At 39.1% G+C, this 20,197-nt stretch overlaps 1 protein-coding gene across 1 annotated transcript; it reads left to right on the top strand.

Annotated features, from left to right (window-relative positions):
* The first annotated feature begins 271 nt into the window (after nt 1-271).
* On the top strand, nt 272-2,917 carry LOC119885071. Its single transcript, XM_038695311.1, has 3 exons — nt 272-2,036; nt 2,190-2,252; nt 2,362-2,917. Exons 1-3 carry the CDS (start codon nt 332-334, stop codon nt 2,490-2,492), a joined length of 1,899 nt encoding a protein of 632 aa, XP_038551239.1. The 5' UTR covers nt 272-331; the 3' UTR covers nt 2,493-2,917.
* The last annotated feature ends 17,280 nt before the right edge of the window (nt 2,918-20,197 follow it).

Raw genomic sequence — 20,197 nt, 5'->3', positions numbered from 1 at the left:
AGCTAGATGACATTGATAAAGAGTTTGGCTTCCAGTGGTCTTTGAAGCATCGCCTTCACGTACTTGAGAGTGACAGTCAGCCAGATCAAGTTGGGACAGGCAACAGCATTCCTGCACAAACTGAAAGTGAGGCGTCAATCAGGGTCTCGTCACCAACTGAGCTTGAACCAGTTGACTCGAGTGACGAAAAACAAGCCTCCAGTGTTTCAACGCAAACTGTCTCCCCGAGTAAAACAGAGTGTGTCGATTCCAGTGACCCATATTATCATTTGAAATCCAAGTTTTGCCTTCAGACGAGGCCCAACTTATCTTTGAGCAACTAAAAAGCAAGATGCCACAAAGAATGGACACAAACAGGTTGCCAGAAAAAGTCACGCGTAGCTCTTTGGAGGGTGAGCTACCTGATGTTATAGATGTCACTTTGAATGACTCAAGACCGAAGAAAAAATCAGTCTTTCCAATAGAACAGGTTTGTTGCATTGACAAGTGGATGAACAGGATTATGGGGTCAAGCACACCTTCTTTTAAATGCCAGTGCAAGAACGAGCCAAGTCATAAACCTAAAGATTTCCCTGACAAGACCCTTGATAATGAAGATATTGCCATACAAAAGAAAGATAAACGGTGTGCAATCAGGTCTGACAGCAAATTACACTCTGTGGTAGGAGAACAGAATCAAGCGAAAAGTGGGGAGAACATTGACATCTTTTGTCAAACCATTGACTTGACTCAAGGCGACGACAATCCTCACTCATATTCTGACAGAGAACCAAAGAGCATTTCCCAGATTAGCATAACTAGTAGCCAGTCGAGCATCACACTCATAAGTGAAAACAAAGATCTGGATTGCTCCATCAGTGAAAATGAAATTTGCAGCCACATGCTAGACTTTGAAAAGGATTCTCAAATGATAGCAAGTGGCCAGTTAGGCGGTTCAGACAGTAGTGAGAAAGAAAGAAAGCAATTCTTCAGAAGTGGCACTGAAATTCAGTCAGACCCTGAGGTGGATTGTGTAGGAGATCAGTTGAAATCTACAGAAAGTACGCTGTCATGTACTTCGGTCAGTAGAGACAAAGAAATTGAAAATCTCAGTGAAAGTGAAGTTGCCAACCAGATGTCAGCCCTCGAAGAGAACTGTGGACAAGCTCAGCTGACATCTACAAATATGCCAGAGTCATCATTGGAAACTAGAGAACAAACACAAATTAGTGCGACTTCTGCCGTCCAGACAACTGTTGAAAGAAAGCAGAAGAGACTTAGCAGTTATGATGGATTTGTTCCATTCACGAAGAAATCAACGATATGCAATCCCCATGTTGATTCGCAGTCTGTCCTTGAGGGCGTTTCAAAATGTGGGAAGGTTTTTCTTGATGCGACTGATGGTGTACCTTCAGCCTCAAATGTTAGAACTGTAGAACTGATACTCTTTGGCTCAACACAAGACCAGTGCGGTTTACTTGGCAGCAGAAAGAGACATATTTCATCTTCAGAGTCTGGAATACCAAGGCCTCCAGAAGTTATCACTGTGAAGCTCAGTCCCTTGAGGAGAAAGTCCCGTGAAACTCTCCCACCAGGGGAAAATTCAGTCAAACTAAAGATTCACGAAAAATGGAGAAGAAGTTTTCCACCAACTAAAATTAGGCACAGAAAAAAACTGAAAACACAGATGAGATCGTTTGCCTCTTTATCTGGGGTGAATCACAAGAAAGCTGAAGTGGTTGGCCCTACCAACACCGAGGAGCTGCCAGTTTCCTCTGAAATGAGGATCCACAATAGAAATGCTAAGCGCAGCCTGAGTCTGAAGAGGAGGAGGTCCTTCTCTAATGGACTAAAACATGGAGGGGAGAAGAAGAAGAAGAAGGATGCAGTCTCACTCAAACAGCGTGCTCATCAAGAGAGAAGTAATGGTGGAAATGGAAGCCTTGCTGTCAAGCCTCTTCAGGAGAACGAGGTCCTGAGGTTCAGTGTGTTACCCAATACCTTCAACTTCAAAGATGGATCCAATGGGAGAAAGGAAACCAGTGATCCTGTTCCAGGTAAGTCATAAAATTTGAGATTAAAAAGGTCAAAGTAAAAGCAGCGTTCCTCTCTATAATTCAAATGATGCGTTCTGTAATGCTGCTGCAAGATGTTTTTCAGTGTCTTTTCTCAGCTAAGCCTGATTGTTTTTTTCTTTTGTTTTTTTTAAGATAAGCCTGACGTCCCTGAAGGAAAGGAAAAGAGCCACAACAAATCTGTTGTGAGGCCAAAAGGTAACAAATACAACTAAAACACACCTACATTCTAGTTTTTAATGTCTTTGTTATTATATAGTAAGTGGCAATAGTTTTTCCTAATTATAATGAATTAACTGCACCGTAGATACATGGTGTCCAAAACCTGAGAAGAAGTATCGTCCTCTACTGTCACCTCCTACCTCCAAGAACTCCAGCCTCTTCCATGTGTTTCAGAAGAAATACATGGAGAGGACACAGCAATCCATGGATGAATAACATGACGGGCAGAAGTTTCTTTGGCATCAGAGACAGTTTTTAAGTCAAATATCGTCTTCTCTTTGGGAAAGTCTTCATTTGGGAAAATGCCTTTCAAGACTGTCACAGAAAGCATGTTTTTGAATATTGAAGGAGTAAATTGAAGTTATGCCATTTTTGTTTGTACAGTATTAGGTCTAAACTGTTCTAATGTATACAAGTCACGAGTTCTTAGTCATTTGCACATAAAATTGTTAGCTGTTTACATGGCTGTAAAGGTATGCAAATCCATTACTTGCAAACCATCTGTGTACTGTTTATTTCAGTTTAATATTTATATTTTTCTACATTAAAAATATTTTTCTACAACATTTGTATCTTATACATATATTTTCTGCAATTTTTGTTGTACTTTTACCTACATTAAAAATCCTATTAAAATCTCATGAAGTGTTGTTATTACTGAGTAGGTTAGTATGAGCTGCCTTATTTATATTCCGAGGTGGAAGAAGATCTGTTACTTCAGTAAAAATAGCAACACCACACTGTAGAGAGAGAAATAAAAGTAATGCATTCCAGTTTTTGCTCAAGTGGCATGAAAAAATACTTAAAGCAGCTGTCAGTAACAGTTAAACATACAATGCAAAACTTTCCGTGTCTCTCTGCTGCTTGTATCATTCAAAGCCCCTCCCATCACATTATCTGTTTTATGTACTACTGTCAGTGTTGAAGAAATATTGTGAGCCAAGTTCAGGTGTGATGAAGAAGTTTCGGAGATAGATAAAGACTTAACATAGTATTGAGCCCGGTCGAGGAGATACAGTGCCAGCATACAACATGTGAACACATTGAATGTGTTGTGTAAGAATGTATCATTTCTTCAATTCCATGTTACTCAGAATGTTTCATTTATTCAGTATATTATTAAAAATGTATCATCTCTGCAATGTATTAAGTTCTGTTATTCAGAAACCTTTATAAGCTTGTAACATCCATAGTTAGATCTGTGTGTAAAGCTGATGATACACAGAGCAACTTTTAGAGCAATCATGCAGGGCAACGTTGTCGTCAATGGTAATGAGTAAAGATTACTACCGTAATCCCCTTCCCCCACCTCTCTGACACCTGCCCCGCACTGCCGCTATCCGTTCAAAACTTAGTCGGACTTGCCACTAGCAAGATTGCCCAGCAACATTGCTCAAAAAGTTGCCCTGTGTATCATCAGCTTAAGACTGAACCTTGAGTTGCCACTCTGTCCTCTGTGTGAGGCCAGAGTTGACAGTCTAACAAAGATGGCCCTCAAGAATGTTCTGTTAAATGTGTTCTGTAGGGAAGGGTGAAGAAGGGTTAAGCTATGCAACTAGAGTGTATTGTAAAGTTTCAGTGGTACTCTGTGAGAAAAGAGATAAGGCCATGTACCCAGACTGCATGTCATTCCTGGGCCACCATGACTATGTGAGAATGTATTGTCATGGGGACATAAATCTTAAAAATAAAAATACAGGACCTATGTATTTGGGAGCTAATGGTAAATGACCGGAACGATCCAAAGGGGGCCCATGCCCTGGGAAAAACCTGCCTGAAAGTTCTACTAGTGTCTCAAAGCATGTACAATGTCTAAAAGATAAATATGACCACGGAACAGCTCCCGTCAATGATATGATTGATAAAGTTAGCCGACAATAAGATGACTTAGTGTTTTAAAGGAAAACTGTAGAACTAAAACCTAAGGAAGTAAAATATTGTGGGAACGGGGCTTAAGATGGTTCCGGAGGGGTCCACCAAGAAGAAAATTCCACTAGTAGAATTTACAAAAGGTTGCAATAAATTAAGAAAATAGGTGGGCGCCTCACAGAGACCCCACCTGACGTAGGGGGAGACAAGGGCTATTTTCGCACCATGTTTTTCAGTGTGCCTTGACAGTCTAAGGCTTACTCTGGTTATGTCTTGCTTTGATTATGTATTGCGTCGATCTCTGACTTACTCCAGTAGCTTCTTTTGAACTCCAAGTGCTGTCGACCTCCACCAATGTTAAATGCTATGAACAGGTCTGGGCTTCAGCAGGCCTGAGTCTAGCTTTCTGCCCCTCAACAAATGCCAATACCAAATCTGAAGGGTAACATCTTTTGATTCCTTTTATTTTTCTGTCTTCCCCCTAGTTCCTGTAGTGTTTCCTCTTAGGTGATCTTTAACCGGCCTTAACCTACAGCAACAAATCTATCTAATGTTTAGACTCCAATACTACGTCATATTGGAATCTATTACTATCCATGTGTTACACTCTAATCTGTGGAGCCAATATGTACTTGTAAACATTCTTGTGAGACTCAACCTTGTCAGATTCCCAGAGAATACCAATTTTTGCAAGCCTGACGCCTGAGCTACTGTCTCTCCCTAATCAGTCTAACAGTTGTCGCCATAACAAGTACAAATACATGAAAAGCTGGAAAGTTAGTGTACACACTTGTGGCTTCAGCTAATGACTCCAAGCAGGGATGTGCACAGACATTTTGGTGGGCAAGGGCTCAAGTGAAAAAAAGGGAACTTCTCATAATTATTTATTTTAAACAAAACATTAAATACATTATCACAACCCTCACACTCACGCAATTGTTTAATACTAATACTACTAATAATAATAGATAAATAAGAAATACAAAATAATCAGCTCACATACAGACTATGGTCTTCTTTAGTAGGGGAGAGCGGGGTATGTTGTCACACTTTTCACACTGTCTAACATTTAATGAACACCGTACATCACAATGGTACAAATTTCATACCAAATGAAAGAATGAAGTCTTAGGCACATATTTTGTATTCATCAAATCTTCATATCTTTTCTCATTACAGAGTTGTAGACTGTTGAATTGAGAGTGTGCACTTGTGACAATTTGCCCCATCGGCAGGTAAATTGTCACACTGGATTATCAAACATTAAAAATACAACTACTTAATTGTGAATATTGATTTTATATATTAAATTTAAAATTCATACCAGCACTAAAAATAAAAACAATCATGACTAGAGAATCTGGAAAATCGGTCCTTTCAATCAAAACAAAAATGCTGGCAGAGCACACCGTAAGTGGCATGGCCACTTTACTTTGAACTTTAAAATCATTCTCTGGAGTTCAAATAGATCTATGGTAATTGAATGGAATGCTGCAAATAACTTGCATAAATATTGAAAGGGAACCTATTATGCTTTTCTGTATTTTCTTTCATATCTATTATGTTACAATGTCAGACGTTCATGTTAAATGCGGCCAACCTTCAAAAAAAATGATGTAAACATATTAAAATAAATCCCTGTGAGTCAAAACCTCAGATTTCCCATTGCTCTGAATGCTTCAGTTTTTCATTTTTTTTCTACACTCTGTTACTTATGTCATACGGAGCCGGTTTTTCATATATGGTCATTTGTGCACAGTCCCATCCTCCTGGAAAATACTACGCTCAGTTTGTCTATATGGATCACATTAAATAACCAATGTTTTTTCCAAATATAGTTTTTTTTCCAGTCTCATTTAGATGCGCTGTGATTGTTGCCATCTTGGGCCATAGACTGTTAGACCTTGTTGCCTAACTAAATTAATAATTGTATGAAGTAGTGTGTGTGTGTTAGTCTACTAACACGCTACATGCCTACAATATGAGACTGTATATTCCCACAGGCACATACACACTTCATACAGTGTCATGAATTCAGTCTTGTGTAGTCCAGAGATATGCCTGCTGCTGTAAACTGCACTGTATAATCTGTTTACAGTATCATTTATTACTGGTGTCAGAGGTAATTACACAATTTCACACTTTTTTGAGCATGTTCTATGTGTGCAAGTAATCACATGTGACGACTTGCCCCAAAGTCATTGAGACAACATGCCCCAAACTGACATGTGTGCTAATGTTGGCTAAATCTCAAGGTTAGCTCAACATAGCACTACAGCTGAAGTATCAAAAGACACGTAACTGTCTCCCCTAAATTGTGCAAAATTATCATTTTGAATATTCATACCTAACAAAGTTGGATTGCATAAAGTATTAATGTTTTACTTTTGAAGCAAAAAAAATAATAAAATTGTGCTCACCTCAGATTAGATTGACCTTGACCACATGTGAACAGGAAGTTGATCATAGAACAAGAAGTCACACAAAGTGGCAATATGATTTTTGACATAGAGCCTCTAGTGTTACAACTTACCCCGCTCTCCCCTATTCACTAGGTTTATCACAGGAGCAGGCAACAGCAAAGGAAACTATGCCGCAATGTGCATGTTTTCTACGCTACTAGTATATTTAGAATAAATGACTGCACCAAGGAGTGGAACATCATTTCATTAACAATGTGTTTATTTTTTACAAGGCAATAAATTGCTTTAATTCTTTTGGTGTTATTGGAACAGCACTATAAAATCAACAAAAATCTTTGGCATTGGGCTGCATGTAGTGGTCAATTATGAGTCTTTGGTCTATTTTGCTTCCATGTCTTCTTTTACTCTAATGGAAAGAAAACTTCTAAAACACATTTAGATGGTGTTTGTTTTAAACCTGCTACCCTCCATCTGTTTGCATCTATAGATTTCTTCAAAATTAACCATAACAAGTTAATCTGCTGACCCCCATACGCAGGATAAGCGGTTGACGATGGATGGAAGATAATCTGCATATTTAAACACAACATTTCAGAGGAAAACACTCTTGATGTAGGCTAAGTCATTAACTGGGGAAGTCTCTGTGGTGATATGCTTTAGTTGTTTATCCTATTCACTGCAGTGACTTGTCAAATGTGTGCAAATAACCGCATTTTAATTAGTTAACACCTAATTTGTATATCAATGTGGCAATTGTGATGACATTAGTAGGCATAAATGTTACTGTATTCATCTGTAGTGTCTCCATTAAGTACAGTACATTAGCCTGTATGGCCTTGACATAGCCTATTGCCTTAGCTAAACTTCAGCTAACTTATTACTTTAGCTCAGCTCATGAGTCATGCATGTTAGATTTTTAAAGGATCTTTATAAATTTCAAACATGACAGAGTACAGAGCAAATACACACCTAAATAGCCTACACATCACACACAATTATTAAATCAACACAGAATGATTAAAAGAAACCTATACATTAATATAGTGCTTACCCAACAGTAGAAAGTGCCAGGTGCTAAAGTGCTCAGTGTCCCCAGGGGCTCTTTACCTCATAAAACCAGTGAGCTCCAGGGGAGAGACTGTGTCTTGTCCAAATTTCTCCTCCTGCAGAGTTCGGTCAGAATCTGCCTCACTACCATGTCACTGCCTTATGACAGTCTGGTGTATACTCATGGCGCATCTAGTTTTTGGCAAACACATGCATGTTAGCAATATTTGCCTTTTGTCTTTTGTTTAATTAGCGGTAAACTGGAGGCACTGATAGTTTAGTCTTTTGTTCATCACCACTCACCCTGTGGGGTTTTTTTGGGGGGAGGGGGGCTTGGATCCCCCTATGGGCGCCCCCCCCCCCCACTGAAGGAAAAGTCTACAGCTGTCTACGGCCGTGGGCCACATCCGCCTGAAGCGACCTCCATGTAGCCAGCACATAATCTAACAGATATAACAGTGAGATATAAAGAGTGAGATATATCGTTTCCTTATCATCATGGTTGAGTTTCACATGCGCTGTACTGATCACCGCCAATCAAGGCTCAACATACAGTCCGACCAGCAGACTCTCCGCTCCTCTGTGTCTGGAGAGCACCTCCACACACGTGGATCGAAGTCAGCCAGCTGATCAGCGGACACTGACCACAACTACGCTGGTTAGTGTATGTATGTAAGTTGGGCAATAAAGTCTAATATAATAAAGTCTAATAAAAAGCCAATTCTTTATCAACATTCCTGTTTAATAAGCTTAAACATGATGTTTTAATCTGAGTCTCTCATCCACTGCAGCTGTGTTTTGGTTTTACACAAGCACAGCGCTAGTTCAGATAATATTGCTTATTGTTACAAACAAGCTCAAGTGAAAGCTCTCTGTCTTTAGTAACTGCTCAGCTTAGTTTGCCACGTACATTAAAATATGACACATTATAAACTCAGTTGGTGGAAACAAACCAAACCTCTGCTCTACCAGCAGCAGCAGAGGGAGGAGGAGGACAGGAGGGGCTGAGCTGTTCATTCTTTCTAAGCTTCACTCGGCAAGGCAAGGCAAGGCAAGGCAAGTTTATTTGTATAGCACATTTCAACAACAAGGTCATTCAAAGTGCTTTATATAAAACATAAAAGCAACAGGGAGATATAAAAAAAGTTTAAAAGCAACATTGGGAAATTGAAAAAATGCACATTAAAATATAATAAAAGTTACAGTGCAGTGTACAATCAGGGTTAAAAGAGCTAAATGGAAAATAAAAATAGGCTGAGGGGTTGAGCAAATAATTGAGTTACAATTATTTTGAAAAGAGAATGAACAGAAAAATACACTTAATCTACTCTCGCTAGCTAGTCTGTACTCGGGTCCATAGCAATCTTTGGGTCCACTGAAACTCCGAAAAACCTCGGACACTACAGAGAAACCAGGACATGTCTGTCCGCAGGCCACTTTGATCCAATTATACTCTGGACCCATTTGCGCGTTTACAGGTGGACAGAGGGTAGGCCTATGTTGATGTCAGGAATATGATTTATTTTACTGACATATCAGATTTGTTTCCAGTGAGATATTAGTGACTTTGCTGTTGTAAATCCTGTTGCTGCTCTAGAAACAACATTTAGTTAATAAAAAATGTTGCATAATGTATTCAATTATTTAGTAATAAATAGGACTGGTAAAAGCATTGATAAAGAACTTCAATTCAATTCAATTCAATTTTCAATTCAATTTTATTTATATAGCGCCAAATCACAACAACAGTTATCTCACAGCGCTTTTCATAAAAGAACAGGTCTAGACCATACTCTATGATGCTAACTGAACCAATAAGGATTACCAATATAAGTGTGTCAATAAAATCCTAATGATCCCAACTCATGAGAAAATGTCTGGCCCATCTCTGTGTCCTGGTTTTAAAATCCCGCCCAATCGAATCTGTAATTGAATAGCCCTGGTCTACAGTGATCATAGAAATATATCTTCCTTGCGACGAAATGTCCATTAAACTGTATGCATTGGATATTGCTGGAAATTGTTCTGAGTCCTCCTCCTTAAAGGGTAAATTATTATCATAACAATTTAATAATGCATTGCATTTAAACAACACTTTTCATACACAAACAGTAGCCTACTGGTCCTACCAGGCTGGACATGCAGTCCACCAAAATATGAATCCCCCTTTATAAAGCACAGATGATGGCCTACTATCAAGTATTTAATTTTGTGGATACTTCACATCAGGACTAATAACAGGGTGAATATGGAGAAGTTTGTTGTTTCCTAACAAAGTTATAGTGGGATACAAAATACAAACTGGGATCCAGAGACTGTCTAGTATACTAGAGCTGATACTGTTCATTAAGCCTTACAAAGAAGTGTTGCATCAAACAATGTACTGTAACTTGAGATAAAGTTAACAGGAATGTTTCTTTTTGTCTAATGTAATTTAATAAAACTATAGTTACTGAAAAGAAACAGTTACTGAAACAAGTAACGGTAAGTTATTAAAACATTAAATTATATACTAAACAAGACATTTTGAAAGCTTGAACATTGCCTTCGTCACTTTTTTCGCAGATTGAATGGGCCCCTCTGACAAAACAACTGCCCCCTTAATAAAATTGGTCTAGAACTGCCACTGCACTCACCTTCACACAAGCCTAGAAAAACACTGTTGGGGAGAAGCTGGGAGGGGCTGCTGCCTGTCTGTCTGTGTGTTGTGCTCAACCTGTGCTGCTGCTGAGAGGCAGAGCAAGGGAGAGGGGGAGAGAGAGAGAGAGAGGGCATCGGAGCTCTACAAGTCTCATCTTGTGCCTCAGCTGGAAGTAATGATGACTGTGAATTGTTTTTATCTTATTTTACCAATAAGGTGGTGTCAATCAGAGCCTCTATTACCCCCGCGGCCTCTTACTCAGAGGTTCCTCACCAGCAACAAGAGAGTTTTAACCAGTTTTATCCCATCGACTTGTCTATGCTTTTAAAACAGTATCACAAATGAGAGTGTCCTCCAGCCCACTTGATGTAATACCTACAAAGTTTTTACTGAAAGTAATGGATTCTGTTGGGCCCCATTTGATCTCTGTTTTCAACAGCTCCCTATCTACTGGTTGTGTCCCTGATTATTCTAAAACGGCTTGCGTGAACCCACTTTTAAAGAAACCTGTTTAGATCCCTCCCTCCCACATAATTTTAGACCAATTTCAAAACTGCCTTTTATTGCAAAGATTCTAGAAAGAATTGTGTCCAAACAGCTGCTCACTGTACTGGAAAATAACAAATTATTTGAAAAGTTTCAGTCTGGTTTTAGGAAGTACCACAGCACTGAGACTGCCCTGCTTAAAGTCACCAATGACCTTTTAATGTCTGCTGATGAAGGCATGTGCTCAGTCCTTGTACTCCTGGACCTTAGCGCTGCTTTTGACACCATTGATCACAACATCATGTTAGACAAACTGAGGCACTGGGTGGGGATCTCTGGTACTGCCCTAGAATGGTTTTCATCCTACCTGTCAAATAGGAAGTTTTGTGTGTCTGTAAACAACTATGTCTCCTCATTCTGTCCAGTTAAATATGGTGTGCCTCAGGGGTCGGTCTTAGGACCCATTTTGTTTTCCTTGTATCTGCTTCCCCTTGGACATATTATCCATAAACATGGCATTTCTTTTCATATTTATGCTGAAGACACACAAATATACCTGCCCGTCAGATCCACAGACCCTGGAATGCTGAGTTCACTTACCGACTGCCTTTGTGAAGTTAAAAAATGGATGTCAAATAATTTCATCCAGCTGAACTCAGACAAAACAGAAATCCTGGTCATCGGGTTCAGCAGATGGCAAATCAAATACTGCCATCTGCTGGTTCCCTAGTAAATCACATTAAGCCTGTGGCAAAGAACCTAGGCGTTTGGTTTGATAGTAATTTAATTTTCGAGCAGCACACCACAAAGCTTGTTCAATCATGTTTTTATCAACTTAGAAATATAGCAAACATTCGATCTATGTTAACTTTTAAGGACAACGAGACCATTTTACACGCCTTCATCTCATCACGCCTGGATTATTGCAACAGCCTTTTCACCTGTTTAACCCAAAAATCTATTGATCGACTCCAGACTGTCCAGAACTCAGCTGCCAGGCTTTTAACCAGAACAAAGAAATATGACCACATTACTCCTGTTTTAGCTTCATTACACTGGCTCCCAGTATGTTTTAGAATTGACTTTAAAATTCTATTGATTACTTTTAAAGCTCTTCATGGCCTCTCGCCTTGTTATATTTCTGACCTTTTAGTCCCATACGCACCAGCACGTACCTTGAGATCCTCGGGCAGAGGTCTGTTGTCTGTTCCAGAGTCTCGACTGAAAACTAAAGGGGACAGAGCGTTTGCTGTCAGGGCCCCGAGGCTCTGGAACAGCCTGCCCGAGGAAACCAGGTCGGCTGAGTCAGTGAACTCTTTTAGGTCCCTTCTTAAAACATACTTTATAGGAGAGCCTTTCCCGATCTTATTTGACTTTATTTTATCCCTTTTATTTTATTGTATTTTACTAATTTTATATAAATTTTTCATGCTCTTATCTTGTTTTTTGTATTATTCTTTACACTTGTTAAAGCACTTTATAACTTTTTTTTGAAAAGTGCTCTACAAATAAGGATTATTATTATTATTATTATCTTCCCACCTGATATTTAGTTTTTTTCCCAATAGATATTTGTTTGACAGGCTGTGTGGAAACAGGAATAAATATACTGTATATCAATTTATTTAAAACCAAACAAACAAACAAAAAAGGGCACTTACTCTTGAGGAAGAAAAGGTGCTGAAGCCTCTTTTTATGTCTATGTCCATGTACCTGACTCCATGCTTGACCTGTCTTAGCTTTCCCTGTTACATCAGTTAAGCCCCTTAAGAATATTATTTAGCAGTTCGGACATAGTGACAATTGTAGCAAACATGAAAAAAAATTTTTTAAATAATTTCTTACCTCTACTTTAAAGGACTAAGTACTCATTTTTCAGAATGGCCCTGCTCTATGGCGCCCCTCAATGCCCTGCAACGTAAGACAACTTAACAGATGCAAATCGACAAAACACAAGCAAATTAAGAGAACATCTTCACTGATTTGACAACAGTCCGCTTCTTTAACCATTTCACCAACCACTGCCCCGCCACTGCGAAGACAGGTTGTGGTTGTATGCAGAAGCAGAGATATCTTCATTTACTGAGCAGAACTTGTGCTTATCTGTCATCCTGAGTCAGTCCTGAGGCAAGCAAACCTGATAAGAGGTCAAAACATTGCCACATGGATTAACTGCATACATCTGTTAGACGTATTAATTAAATAGAAGACCTCTGAGAATCTTTATGCCAGAGACATGAGTGTTGTGATCACTTTATCAGATTATTGTGTTTTTTTAAATTTTTTATTAATTTTTATTTAGAAGGGACCATGTGCAATTAATAACATAAATGTAAACATTTGATGCATTACACCAGAGTTAGCCTTAGGCTAATTTACATCTGCAGTCCCCAAATACAAATAAATACAAATACATACAATATAATATCAACATTATTCAAAAATACACGGCATATCAAACAAAACATCAGACATTGTTCAAGAGCATATACATGTACTTAATGCCCTTCACTGGCACACACACACACACACACACACAATCACAACATACAATGGTACAATCAACACCCAACCCCTTCTCAACCCTTACGTCAACCCTACAATAAGAAGGTAAATGTGAGTGAAGGAAAAAATTATATTACCCACTGACAAAATAGTGGGTGCATATGTGGGAGTTAACGCATGAGTTTGAGTCACTGGGGGGCCTATTATGATGCGTGTGTTATGGAAAAGAGACACAAACTTGGCTTCAGGTTGTACAATATGGTTATCTTCATGCCTGCACGGTCCACAAGCAAGTCGTGCAGGAGTTGTGTTGACAGATCTGTGCAGCTGGAGCACAACATTCAGGCCTCAAGAGATTACTTAAAACAAAGACGAGATGTGAGTGCAGGAGTTCAGTGGGAGTAGTGACTTTTTTGAAGTCAGTTAATGAGCATGGCGCTCCATGCTGAAAAATCTATCTATTCTGAACTGTTGGGGGTGGTTTTACACATACAAGGTTTTTCAATTAAATGTGCAATATGACAAAATCTGTTTGTAACAACTCATATTGGGTATTGGAATTGAATTCATATTGAAATGATTGGTTTCTGCCTTATCATTATTAGTTAAAAGGAGGCGCATCGAGTGCCAACTTTGTGTGCGAGCTGCAAGTTATCCGGCAGTCATGATTAGAAGGACCTTGAGGATGTGCTGTCTGTTACTGTATGTCACGTGCACACTGGTTCGTGTGAATGAAGACACTGAATGTGTCTTGTTTCAATATCTCATGACATGTTATACCAGAAGTCTGGACGTATAAACAAAATTGAATACTTTTTGGTTGAGCATGTGTGTACTCCCTGTACCGAAGGCTTCTTTGATAAAAGATTTGTGTTGAATAAAAACACACAGTATAGGCAAATAACCTAAAGGTGGGCTGGTCACGTTTTATCCTTTTATTCATCAAAGTGAAGATTGACCAGAGGTACATGTTTTATTCATTACTAATAAGAGATCCCAGTCATATTCAACTAGTGACTGTATGCTGTTGAAGTCCATCTACTTGTTTTTGTGGCTTATGCAACTGCAGGAAGGTCAGTTTCATACAGCTGCCAAGAAATTCCAGGATGGTTCAGAAACTGCATAAGTGATCAAGACATCCACATTTGAGAACTGTGATAGTGTTTTTTCAGGCTCTTTGCAGATGGGTCCCATAGATTTCACCTCACTAGTGACAGCACAGGCTCTCTGTAAATAAGAAGAAAATGAGAAAACTTTATACTTAATACAAGGCAACAAACTTAAATTCTAAGTAAGACATTGTAACTTAATTTCTTACTGTATGCTTTTGAGTTGGAAAGAGATGTTCCTGACTGGTCAATAATCAGACGCGGAATCACCCACTACTCAGTATATAGTGGACTATATAGTGAGCTCGCCATTTTGTGGTGATGTCCGAATGTATAGTGAGAATTATTATACCCTATATAGCAGAGATGCTAACAAGTCTACAACTAATCACAGCTTATGAACTACTTTAAGTCAACACCCCCCCAGACTCTCAAACCAGTGTAACATTATAACTAAATAAAACTGTAATGTTACGTGAGCAACAATAAACCTGTAACCTGTTTGCAGCCAACAGTAACAATTAATGTGATGACAGCCAGCAGGACATAAATGATTACATACTACCACTACTACATATACAACCACTACTTTGGCAAGGTGAGAACCCACACAGACGCAGGGAGATCATGCAAACTCCACACAGAAAGGCCTGGGGCGACCAAGGTTCAAACCCAGAACCTTGTTGCTGTGAGGCAACAGTAACCACTGCCCCACCATACAATCCTTAACAATGTTTCTAAACAACCCTAATTTAGTGAGTGAAGTGAATGATTAGTTGGACATTTACTCAACTAATGCTTTTTGTCTGATTGCAACAGCCTTTTCACCTGTTTAACCCAAAAATCTATTGATCGACTCCAGACTGTCCAGAACTCAGCTGCCAGGCTTTTAACCAGAACAAAGAAATATGACCACATTACAGTCTCATCAGTCTCATATCGAAGGGGTAAATTCTCGTGGCAGGAACTTGGAGATAGGCAATACACACAATTCCTTTGATTACAGTGAATTTATTAACTAATTAAGGTGAATATAAAAATGTGGTTAAAATATACATCCAAGAAATAAACAATGGCTAAACAATGAGAATGTGGGTTCTATTGTGGGGAGCATTTGACTCATACGGGCAGCTAATGAATGCAAGCTATGAGTTTTAAGAGTTAAAGATAATCTATTAACAACTATGGGACAACACTGACTACAGAATGCAGGGTTTTGCCTTACTGTAGGTCGGCGGCCTGCCTTGACCTGTTGCACGGGTCCCACGCTAGCTGCCTGATTCCTGGCTTTCTGCTAGGGAATTCTCCGGGGTTCTCCTTGTCTGGAATGAAGAAAAACCCTCAAGTGTTGACCGTCCTTGGTCTGGCAATTAGGCTGTTCTTTCAGGTGTCCTTTGCCACGTGGCTGGGTCCACTGTCGGTGCGATTAGCTCGACGAATAAAGTTTTTAAAAGAACTTGATTGTTCTTCAATTAAACTTAGTATACTGTGGTGTATAACATATGTGCATCTGGCCATTACAGTTTAACATAATGCTCTGCAGCTGGTGAGAGGGACAGTGAACCCTTATGGGGAAGTAATGATTGATGGGTGCAGTGTTAGGGGAAGTAGAGATTAGGTATAAAGAGATTAGTGTGTATAAAGAGATTAGTGTGTATAGGGACTGTACCCTTCTGTGGTGTCTAACAGATGGTTACATTTATTCTACAGCACCGTGCCCTTATATGGTTTTTAGCAGAGACCTAAACATGTCCTATATAAGCTGTGTTCGATGTACAGAGAGACAGAGTGGCCATCGGGCTGGGTCACTCTCCAAGCTGCTGCAGAGCTTGTAATTGATGCTGAATTCTTTGATGTAATAAACTTTTATAACCAAGAACAGTGTCAAGCGGATTTCTTCTCAACACATCATCGCAGCATTATCGTTCGGACACCACAATACACAACATAGTATTACACTGGTGATACAGTGTCCTGCATTTGAATTAACCCTCTACTGCACATTTTATGGTAGATGTTAAAAAATTTCCACATCATTTCGTGGTTCTATTGATAAAACTTTTTTTTTTGGACCTTCCCAGCCCCAAATCTTTTTCCATTGCCCCATTGTGCAACAATGGTAGTGAATCATATACAATGTTATGAATTCACAGATCATAAGACAATGCTCAGTTGGTAATACAAAATCATAAATCTTTTTAGAAAATGGCATAAATTAAGCAGAAAGGAACTATACACTTGAAACACACTGATCAATTGGATTTCACACAGTTTGTATCATGTTGTGTCGTGTCATATAATGTTATTTATGTAATGACATTTCACTCCCTGTGAAACTTCAAAAAGCAGTTCTTTATTACTGTTGGTGTTCCTACTGTCCAAGTGGACATCCTGGTTAGGGATAGAGTCGGGCATTGTTTTACTTTTATTGATTCCGAAACTGATTCCAATGCTACTTATTGATGTTGGTTCTTATTGAATCTCGGTTCTGATTCCAACTCTTTCACCACAAATCTTGTCACCACTGTGTGACCTTTATCCACTTGCTCTTTGCTCATCTTCCCCTTTATGGCTAAAGTGAAAGGAGTCTCTGGGCATCGTATCTAAGAAAAATAGCCTATATGTTGGAATCATCTGTTGACATCATTTGTTTCCCTTCAGTATAAAAGGTGAATGTCTGCTCACCTGTGTACCTGAGTGTGAGACGTTGCTTTGTTGTCGTACTGCGTAACAAATGACTTCACGTTAGTAAGTGACACTTACTATACACAAACTATAAAATGCTCACTTCAGTTCAGTGAGGAGCACCACTGAAACATGCAGAAAGTTAGGAATTGATAAGCAGAATCCAAATCCACGGTTCTTGGAAATGGTTCACAATACCAACCCTAGTTAGAGATAGGAGTCATCTTCATCTGTGTCTTTATCTTCATGCTCCCTTTTTATATATTTTTACTGACAGATACCTAGATACCAGTAAGATGCCAATAACTACCAGTGATATTTGACCCCTATTTTAAATATATTTTATATAGTGTCTGCTGTATAAACCTATCATTTGAATGACGACCAGAGCTAGTGAAAGAACGTCTGAAGGTATTTCATTGCTCACTCCAGTCCACTCCACCTCACTGTCCCTGCCATCTATCTCACTGTCCTCACTGTCAGGTATTTGCCCAGCAGACAAATCCTGCTCTTTAGTTATATAGAAGTAAAACTAAACAAATAATACATGTTGCCCTTGTTCACAACGTTTCCCTGAGGCAACAAAAAGAAAAACTGCATTTCTAAACATGCAAAATAAAATATAAAGTCATAAACCTGACAAAAGACTTCTCTACACCTTCATACACACAAATATATTTTTTAATTAAAGTCATTTTAAATAAGATTTCTAAAGCAAACAATCTCTCCTTCTTCTCACACCACCTGCTCCTATGACCAAGTGCCAGAAAAGGAAGTTCTGCCTTCAAATGGTCCTTCATAGTGACCATTCTAATTGGTTGCGATGATTTAAAGAAACATGTACTGGATATGGGGCTTAAGAAAACTTTCCGTTGCCTGAGGGCAATGCTGTGCTGTAGAGGCTGAAGCCTCTGTGTTGTTGATCTTGCATTGCATCACATTTTAGCCTGCTGGTTGTCAGCAGTAATTACTTCACAGTTCTTTTAATCTAACCTACACTCTAGCAGTGACATACAATTAGACAATCACCTAAATAACATTTTCAACTTTCAACAAAGCATAAGCAGTTATATAATCATCCATAATATGGAAATATTTGTAATTTACATTAGAAGGAAATACAATTCGACAACCTGCCCCTGTGTGTACTTAGAGACTGTCAAATAAGTTGAGTTTTAATAATGATTAAAAGAAAGATTTTTGGTATAAACATGATATGAAGATGAATAATTGAATTGTTCTTCTGAGTGTCAAATAATAATGAGATGGGTGTAACAGTCTTATGACTATGAGTCATTGGGAGAGAATCTTTGGCCCAACTGAATTTGGGGATGAACAATCAATGTGACAGTAGTCACGTAGACAGGAAAAGGGTGGTGGCTGAAACTCAGCTATGCATGGAGTAGCATATATAAAGAGGAGTCAGAGAGAGATCACTGCAATTAAAATACCAGTAGTAGACACTGAATTTATTTCTTTACTAAGGTAGTAATTCATTAGGTGTGTTTAACATCTTTAAGGTTCTTATAGGTGTCAATTGCACTGATCAATGAGAAGAGAGCTGTCATTAATGGGCATGACTGAGGTGGTATTTGGCTCTAGGGCTATTCAGTCAGGTGCCTTTTCAGAGTAAGCAGGGTAGGCGTTTGGAAGAAGACAGTTAGAAGCTAGGCGAATTTCTTCGACAACAGCTTAAACAGTTATACATAATAGGGTAATACCCATAGGCCTAGAGGATCGGACCCTTTAAGACGGAGAGCTGGCCCAGTACCTCCTGAACAGGGGTAACTCGGGATCTAACAAGACCCAGGCCTGTCTGTTCAGAGATCAAAAGTCAGCCTACACCATGCACCATAAACAAGCACTTGAGACGCAGACACCAGGTATTAAAGACACAGCGGGTGATCATAGGAATTTTTAGTGCCACCTAGTGATGAACCTTATCACAAATTTATGACAACCAATACCCTCATATTTCAAAAGAGTATTTCACAGATTCACTCATTTGGCTTCTTCTGGTCGAATGTTCTTCATGCAGATGTTGAACAGCATATCAGTTTTGTTAACAGGCCTCTTAAGTGACTTTCTAAGCATTGCTGTTCCTGCTACTAATCTCTGCGGTGCTTTCTGGGAGAGAGGGTGTTCCTCAGTGGCTCAGTGATTGTTACAGTTTTTCACAATTGCTAAGACACATTTCTTGAAATCTTCACCCATATTTTCAAAACTTTTTAAACTATATTCACAAAACCCTGACTCTTCTGGCAAAACACTTGCCTCAAAAACTTTTACATGTACCCAAAATCAAACAATGATTTCAAAACATAAACACAGCCAATCAATAAATTTTTTTACATTTTGCATTCTTTAGACACTACATCATAAAACTGAGAACACAGTGTTCAGGGCATGTAGTGCAGTAAGCCCAAGTAAGAACAAAGAAACTATAAATGAAAAGCACTTTACACTCAAAATTTTGTGCATCTGCAAAATCAAACTCAATACAGTAAGAGACTTCATCCTCATCACATGCAACCTTGTCCCTTGCCAAGCAAAGGAGGAAAACCCTCCACAACTGCCTGTAAGAGATTTTCCCTAGTAAATGAGTTTCAGTCAAAGACTCAAACACAAATCCCAAAGACCACCCAGAAATATAAGAAGATGGTCAGTGTTACAGTTTTTTTTAATTTTTTATTTTTTTACAATTGCTAACAAGCATTTTCCAGTACTGAGTTTACTTTTTCTCCATCAGAGGATATCACTGCACACATGGTAACACTGGCACCCCTTTGGCCTGGGACACTGACTTTAACTCTTTTGCCAATCAAAATCTGTCCTCACCGGCGTATTTTGGCCAAGTCCACGTAGAAAACATGGGGTGTGTGATGACTTTCCAGCACCATGACCCTCTAAAAGATATCCCCTATGGGGGTTGGACGTTGGGTCCTAAAGAAGAAATACAAGACAATTGATGCCACCGTTGAGCGGGCCACATTTGGCTGCTCTCTGAGACCAGTGTCTTTCAATTATAGCCCATGGTTGATTACCTGGTTACCACAGTAGCCCTAATGTCATCAGAGACTACAGCTCTCAGTCATCTCTGCAGCTGTCTTACATCACCACACACCAGAATCCTCTTCCTCTCTATACCAGTCTTTC

Source organism: Micropterus salmoides, unplaced genomic scaffold (genome assembly GCF_014851395.1).
Source record: "Micropterus salmoides isolate LMB-PRFRI ecotype aquatic unplaced genomic scaffold, ASM1485139v1 Ms_hic_scaffold_3897, whole genome shotgun sequence".
Taxonomy (NCBI): domain Eukaryota; kingdom Metazoa; phylum Chordata; class Actinopteri; order Centrarchiformes; family Centrarchidae; genus Micropterus; species Micropterus salmoides.
Note: the sequence above shows the minus strand (reverse complement) of the source record. Positions and strands in the feature narration are given on the sequence as shown.